The following is a 7,984-nucleotide window of genomic DNA, read 5'->3' as shown; positions in this document are numbered from 1 at the left end:
ACTAACGGGTGGGCCTCTTGAAGAAGACCATCGAGTCCCCCCCAGAGGCACGTCTCACCCCTAGCCGCACTTACTTTTCTTGGATGCAAGGTGCTTCCCTCGGGGCTGGAGCCGCCCGGGGAGCAAAGGGCAGTTGCACACAGCAGCAGCTCCCTGCCCCACAGCAGCCCTTCGCAGCAGACACCGGCACAACGGCAGGCGACGGCTGCTCCACCTCCCTTCACCGGGGCGGCCCTGCCTGCGGGGCTGGGACCCGCACCGGAGACAGTCCGAACCGAAAACACTCGCTCTCCCGCTCACGGCTTCTCCTTTCCTCTCCTCTCCTGAGGCGGCTGGTAAAGACCTGAGAAATCGGTGGGAGAGCCGGTACCCGCGGGCCTTGGCTGTGGAGACACAAGCTCAACTTCCTCAGAGGGGGCGGCTGAGGGGAAGCGCTGGCGCACGGGACCCCAACCGCGGCCTCCGCGCGGCCCCGCCCCCGGCCCCGCCCCGCGACCTCCCAACATCCGGGTTCCTGTCAGCTGCCGCGGCGCCGCCGCCCGCTCCGTGTCTTGGGGAGGCGGCGGGATAGGGAGGAGGCAGCGAAGATGGCGGCGGCGGCGGGGAGAGCCGGTTCTTTCGGCTCCTCTTCGTCCGGGCTCGGTTCGGCTGCTGCTTTTTCTTCTTCTCCTTCGTCTGCCGCGGCGGCCACGACCAACAACAACGCGGAGCTGCGGGCGGGCGGCGACGAGGACGATGGGCAGAACCTCTGGTAACCGCCCGCCCCGCCCCGCGGCCGGGCACCGGGGCGCGCGCTGGCCGTTACCGCCCTCGCAGCGGCTCCTTGTTCTCCGGGAGACGCGAGGGGGGAAAGGGGGGGTCTGGCTAATCCCCCCTCCTGGCCTTCAGTCCCTCTCAGTCAGCGTGCTTGGAGGCGGGGGGGGGGGGTCCTCCCCTTGGCGGTGGCAGCTCCTGCCTGTCCCCGCTCCCCATGCCTTCCCTTCCCCCTTCCAGGAGGTGGCGGGGGCGGGGGACCCGGGCGGAAGCGGGACCCCCCCCTCTCCTAAGCGTTGCCGTCTCTCCGCGCCAGGTCCTGCATCCTCAGTGAGGTGTCCACACGCTCCCGCTCTAAGCTACCTTCGGGGAAGAACGTCCTCTTGCTGGGTGAGAAAAGCATCCTGATCCCCTTCATCTCTTGGGCATCTGGAGCTTCTGGTGTTTAGTGCCCGAAGGGAGCAGGGGGGGGGTGGGTTGATGGTGGCAAGGTGCTGGCTTAACCTTCTCGCTTCCCCCCTTGCATGTTTTTTTGCTTCATTTTGGGTATCCAGTACCTAGAGATGCTTTAAATATCCCACTCATCTTGGGTACCTCGCCATAATACCCTTACTATCTTTTCCCTAGCATAGTTCCTTAGGTAGAGAGGGCTTGGAAGGGTGGTTTTTATTGTTTTTCTGCCCCTGTGAATGGGATGCGTGAGGGTCCTTCAGCCTTTTCTGCCTCGTTCGTCCAATCCGTGCTGCCTGCTGGTCCTTATGGTGTGTCATGCAGACACAAAAATTGCTTCCGTGGCCCGTGCCGTATCAATGACGGCTGCTCCCCGCTGGCCGGAGGGCGGGGTAGGCTGGCTGGGCGTGTTGGTTGTGCCCTGCCCACATGCACCGAGCCTGTCAGCAGCAGTATCATCGCCAAGTTGTGCAGCAGCAGCGGCATCGTTTACTGCTGCCGCCTTTCATTGTGTTCTGTTATCTCCACCCAGTGCGTTAGTCCAACCTGGCGCTTGGCAAGGATGAAGAGTTACAGAATGAGACTTTGAGAGGGCGATAAGAGACCCAGCAATTATTCTGTATTGAGAGAAAGAAGGAAAGTGATATGTCAAGCAAAATTAAAAACTTCATGGGGGAGGGGGAGAAATGGATGCTTTCAAATGTGTGCGTGTGTATATATTTTTATTGTTATTAGTTGGGGATTTTTGGCTGAAAGACTATTAAATACTATTAGCAGTAAGGTAATTTAACAAGCGCATCCACTCGGATTCATTAACTAGCTGCTTCTTCCTTCCTTTGCCATCCTCCCTGTCTTAAGAAAGAACTGTGGTTAGTATTTGGAAGCATGGTTAAAACCCAGTAAAGATATTCATGTGGACTCTATGCACCCTATGATTCTATGTAGTCTTGTGGTTTATATGCTCTTGGTGTTTTTCAAGTTAGGTTTTTTCCCATACTCCTAAAGCAATCGCTGTGACCCTTTTCTTCCTGTTTTGATGAGCTGAGTGGTGGCTTAAAACTAACTATGAAGGAGAAGATTGTGCAAGTATGATGGTGTGGTCTAGTGAATCTGTTACTGGACTTACTACCCTTTATGTAACATAAAAAGCAACAAATTAATTAAGTAGGACATAGAGGTTGGAACTCTTATTGATATTAAAGAAAGGAAATATTTCCTAGTGATCAACAGGTGTTTATGTGATACTTTGAAACTAAATTGGATGATTGTCCTTGTTGAAGTTGGAAGATTCTTCTTCAAGCTGTGATCTTTGCCAAGAAGATTACACTCGTGTTTTTCCTCTCTCTTTGTAGTCAGGCAATCCTTAGTACTCAATAACTGGAGACTGTGCTTCCTTAAAAACTAGAGAGGGCACCATGGAATGTTTCTAAATGCTCGCTTAGTTTGTGATGTTTAATCCGTTGTATGAAAATTTATTTTTACTCATTTATGTAGAGCTTATAGAATTACTTGATGTAAATTTTTTTTGGGTGCATTTTTTAAAAAGATGTGCAGGTTTGTAGGAGACATTCTACTTCTTTCTTGGGAATTGTTTTCTGGAAGGCCATGGTCCAAGGAAAAAAAGTTTGGCATGTATTTAGGAAAAAGAGCATCAGATCTGAGGACTGGCAAGTGAGGACCAGGGTCATGTTCTTTGTGAGAATACCTAATCCATGGATTACACTTTGCTGTTCACTTGCAAGTCATGATGCTGCTCCTGAAGCACACTGGCACAAGGAAAAGGAGAGGTCTTAAGTATTCTGTATCAGACAGATTCAGTATGTGAAGTTCTGCCCCTTCAGGTTCTCAAGCTCTGTGTTTGCAATTTCTCTCTTATCTCACATTTCTTCTATTTTTAAGCTTTGTTCCTTTAAATAATTTTGTACTAGTTTTTGTTGTTAATACAAATCACTTCTTGCCATGACTCTTTTAATAGCTCTTCCAATACTTTTAAGCAGAAGTTGTAAAGCTGGCCAGGGTCCTGATGGTTTTCACTCCTTTTGTGGTAGGCAAATATTTGCAGTACAAACAGTATATTGGTCAAAGCTTCCTAGCTGAAACATGATATATAGTGACAAATGCATGCAAATTTTCAATACAAACTGCATTTTAAAAATCATCTTAGCCACCAACCCTCCCTTAAAAAAACCAACCAAACAAAGAAGAACCCCACCACTTAGTGTTCTTTTGTTTGCTAGGACAAGTTTTCTAATTTGCCTGAAGCATTTATTTTTCAAGCACTGTGTATACTTGTATTCCTAGTTGTTCTGGGAACCTGGCTATGTCTGGCATGCTAATTCTGCTATTTCGGTATGTATTTTTAGCTATGTTATCATCTCATTTTTGAGAACCTGGAAAGCAGTTCAAGACATCACAGAAATAACAAAAGGAAACTGGAATGCCAAATGTTAATCTCTAGATATAGCACATGGTTTTGTGAAGTGAAGGTTAACATATAATTTGCCACTCAAAAGCAGAAAAAAAAAAATGTAACTTTACTTCAAAATTGCTTCACTTACAGATGTTTTTTCAATAACTATTTTTCTGTGAAGACTTTAAACTTTGCTCAGCACTGCATGTAGTGTAAAAGCATTTTACTATTCTTGTATACAGAAATAATAAAAATGCAGGCTTTTCTGAACGGTTGTATAAGGCAAGTATGCTTTGATTCCTTGGCAGTTCTGTCATAGTGACCACAGCTACCTCTTTTAGCTAACTATACCAGCATAAAACATAAGATGTCCCTGCTTTCTTAAGGAAATTGGGTGCTCTCAGTGACATTTCTAGCTGCTTTTTGCAGACAGCCAAAGGAGTGTGGGTTTGTTGTTGCTGATTTGTTGTGGGTTTTTTTTTTCTTTTTAATTCTTCTCCTCCTGAACTGTCTCTTCTGCTCACTAGTATAATAAAAAGGTAGCTGATCAGAGGGAGATTGGTTTTCTTATACTCAATGAAAAGCAATGCTTATAACTTGGAGCTCTCTTGTTCATTCCCTTCCCACTATAACTATACCTGAACCAGCAGGTGGAATAGAGGCAGCAGCTAAAAAGTCACCATTGCAGGTTACAGATGGAATCCATAGTGTTATAGAATGTGTGAAGGCTTGAATTCAGAGACCCAAACTAATCATTTATCCAATAGACTGCAGCATGCTTTCAAGCAGTAATGTTCAAAGTCATTCCAGGATGTGCAAGAAAACAGGCTCCCAGCTTGCAAGTGAACTGAATAGCTGCTTTCTGTCTGGCTTTGTATTTCTTACATTCTCTGTCTCTGAAGTATGGTAGATTCTTTGTCTGCAATTCTAATGATGTCAAACCATCCAGTGACAGATGTACACCTGACTCCAAGTGTCTGTATTGCACCCTTAAAGCTTCTAACGAACCACTAGCATTTTGGTTTTCTTTATGTGTTTTATCCCACTTGGTGATAAAGGCTTTGAGTTTAGTGGGCAGTGAGTGTTCAACTGCCTTGTGTCCACATTTTCTCTTTACCCCAGACATCTCACTTTTCAGGGCCAGGCCTGTTTGTTTGAATCTTTGAGCTCTGCTCCTGTCCAGTGGCTGTCAGGATGCTTGAGAAGAAGTTTCCACAGTCTACAGCTAATTTACAGGTACACTTTTCTGTGTGTACGTGTATTGGGAATGGCTGTTATTGCAGAAAATGGTACATCCCGAAGAGCTATTTTAGCTTGCTAATTTCTTTCAGTGGACCCATGGAATATAGTATAAGTTGGGGAATGACTTATTAGAGAGCAGTGTAGGGGAAAGGGACCTGGGGGTCCTGGTGAACAGCAGGATGACCATGAGCCAGCACTGTGCCCTTGTGGCCAAGAAAGCCAATGGCATCCTGGGGTGTATTAGAAGGGCGGTGGTTAGTAGATCGAGAGAGGTTCTCCTTCCCCTCTACTCTGCCCTGGTGAGACCTCATCTGGAATATTGTGTCCAGTTCTGGGCCCCTCAGTTCAAGAAGGACAGGGAACTGCTGGAGAGAGTCCAGTGCAGGGCCATGAAGATGATTAAGGGAGTGGAGCATCTCCCTTATGAGGAAAGGCTGAGGGAGCTGGGTCTCTTAGCTTGGAGAACAGGAGGCTGAGGGGTGACCTCATTAATGTTTATAAATACATAAAGGATGAGCATTACAAGGATGGAGCCAGGCTCTTCTCGGTGACAACCAATGGTAATACAAGGGGTAGTGGGTGCGAACTAGAACACAAGAGGTTCCACTTAAACTTGAGAAGAAACTTCTCAGTGAGGGTAGCACTGGAACAGGCTGCCCAGGGAGGTTGTGGAGTCTCCTTCTCTGGAGACATTCAAAACCCGCCTGGACGCCTTCCTGTGTAGCTTCATCTAGGTGTTCCTGCTCTGGCAGGGGGATTGGACTAGAAGATCTTTTGAGGTCCCTTCCAATCCCTAACATTCTGTGATTCTGTGATGAGAGTATATAAAATTAATATTAAATCTGCTTACTTAAATTTGTACTCAACAGTATAAAAGTTACTTGTCCATTTTATTTTTTCCTATTGAAATAGCCAAAAGTTTAGCTGTGATCATTTTGTCATTACAGGTGATGAAATACTGCTTGTTGATACTGGCCTTATTGTTCATCCCAAATGTTTCTTAATTCTCTAGTACTGCAGAAGTTAATTCAGATAGCTTCTTTTCCTCCTCTTCTTGCAACTTCTTCACCTTTACAGGCGATGAAAGCCTTCCAAATGTGGCCAAGTTTTCTTTCAATCAGCAGAGTTATATTTCTGAAGTGTCAATTGTTTTGATGGGGCATTGACCTAGATAAAATTCAAATTGCTTTGTTTTGCAACTACTTTTTTGGTTGGTTGGTTTGGTTTGTTTTTTTTTAGAACAACTTCTTTGTAGTATCCTTCCTGCTATAAATGCTTTTCCAAAAAGCCAGAATTACATGGATGCTGTGTATTATAGTAAAACTTACTTAGAATAGCACAGGAAGTTCTGAAATTCTTGAATTGCATTTATTTTAATTTGTCTCTGCTTTGCTGGAGGTACTGCTGATTACTGGATCTATCTCGGAAATAGCCCCAAAGGTGAGGAACAGCGAAATGAATTGTGCTTTTGTGGTCTTCAGGCAGGTTAGAGGCAGGAGGACCGATAAAGATGGCCTTTTGATAGTAACATGAGATTATTCTATTTTGGTAGTGAACCTGGGTAAAATACAGACTTATTGTTGTGTTAAGGGAAGAGGCTTATGTTAGACATGTATGCTGTTCATTTTCACTACAGAATTCTCTGCAGTACTTGGCTTTTTCTGACCATGTATTTCTCCAAGCATTAAGTAACACTGTAACTGCTGTACCCTTTTCCACAGTCAGGCCATGTATTCTTTTGGTTCAGGACTTGGCAAAAGGCATGCTGGAACAGTTGTCTTACCATCTGCTTTCTATCATGTCATAGTGCAGAAGTGCAATTAAGGTGCTCCTCAGAAAAATTATTTAATTTTTCAGTGCCACAAAGATACCAAATGAATCATGTGTGAGGAGAAAGACTTATCTGGTGGAGTTTTTTTGTCCAATGAGTAAATTGTAATTTAGTGGCAAACTATTTGAAGACTTGATATTTAGAGTGAACCACCATGTTGTTTTGAGGGATTCTGGAGAGGGATCTCATCAGCATAATTAATTTTGTTCTTCAGTTCTCTGAAAACAAACTAAATTTGGCTTACTCTGATTATTTTGGTCTTCTTCTGCAAAAGGCATTCTTCAATTACTATAGTATGTGTAAACAAGTCTCTCACTAATATGCTGCTGTGGAAAAAGCAGTTATTAGCTTGTGAGAAGTGTTTTATCTCAAAAATAGTTATAGTACACATGCGCTTGGTTCTAGTAGGAAGAAGGCTGTTACGTCTCCACTGTGTTAGGATTCAGACATTCGAAATGGTGTGGAATAGAGATTGCTCTGTGATTCTGGGAAAGCATCTCTGACCTGTTTTGATAACTCAGATTTGGATCTTTGTTCTATCATACTTAAGCGAGGTGAGTTTTTTCTATTAATAAAAATATTCAATATTTTATGTTAGAAATATTAGATGTTGTGAATTGTCCTACCCAAAAGCTGGCTTTGTTTTGTAAAAAGTATAAAGCTAGTTTCCAAAAATATGTCTTTTGTGGGGGGTGGAAGGGATTAATGAGAACCATTCTCTCTAGTTTTGCTTGGCCTTGCTTGAACATATTTTTTAGAGATGTATACTTTCCACATCAAGCTGAATTTTAATTTATGGCTTTAAAAAGCACACAAAAAAACCTCCTTTAAGGAACAAGTAGGATTATAGATTACATGCAATTACATGCATCCAGGGCTTTTCAAAGACTTGAAAAAAATCAGAGCCCGGGATGGAAGATGGGGTAGACCAACAATACTGATGACACAAATGAAACATTCGCCTCTTGCTTATTTGCCTTGCCATATTTTAAACACACTTTACAGTGGAGAAACGATTTAAATAAAAAGTCAAAACTCATGTCTGTCCTGGAGATAACCCATTGATTGCTCTTCCATGTACAGATTTCTGTGAGAAGAAAGAAATGTCTTAAGACAAGTGAAAATGTATTTCTGTTTTCATTTTCTAAACTGAAATAAATGTGGAAATAGCATAAGTAGTAAATATTCTAAAATAATTAGTTATAATTAAGAGTTTAGAGAAGGTCTGGAATAGAGAGCCTAAGTTATCTCTGATGTGATAGTTTATGGTTGAACAGTTTAAGTAGCAGTTTGTAGAT

General features: G+C 43.9%; 1 protein-coding gene across 2 annotated transcripts in view; it reads left to right on the top strand.

Annotated features, from left to right (window-relative positions):
- The first annotated feature begins 533 nt into the window (after positions 1–533).
- Positions 534–7,984, top strand: part of DYNC1LI1 (dynein cytoplasmic 1 light intermediate chain 1) — a 28,152-nt gene continuing 20,701 nt past the window's right edge. The window contains exons 1-2 of one of the 2 annotated variants that reach the window (XM_065627586.1): positions 534–751; positions 1,070–1,143. In XM_065627586.1, coding sequence (XP_065483658.1) covers positions 588–751; positions 1,070–1,143 — 238 coding nt within the window. In that variant the 5' untranslated portion in view covers positions 534–587. Of the gene's footprint in view, positions 752–1,069; positions 1,144–4,780; positions 4,850–7,984 lie in introns of those variants that run through there. The other variant, XM_065627587.1, reaches the window with a different exon arrangement.

Source organism: Caloenas nicobarica, chromosome 2, assembly GCF_036013445.1.
Source record: "Caloenas nicobarica isolate bCalNic1 chromosome 2, bCalNic1.hap1, whole genome shotgun sequence".
NCBI classification, from domain to species: Eukaryota; Metazoa; Chordata; class Aves; order Columbiformes; family Columbidae; genus Caloenas; species Caloenas nicobarica.
The sequence above is the reverse complement of the archived record's forward strand: the minus strand, read 5'-3'. Positions and strand labels throughout refer to the sequence as shown.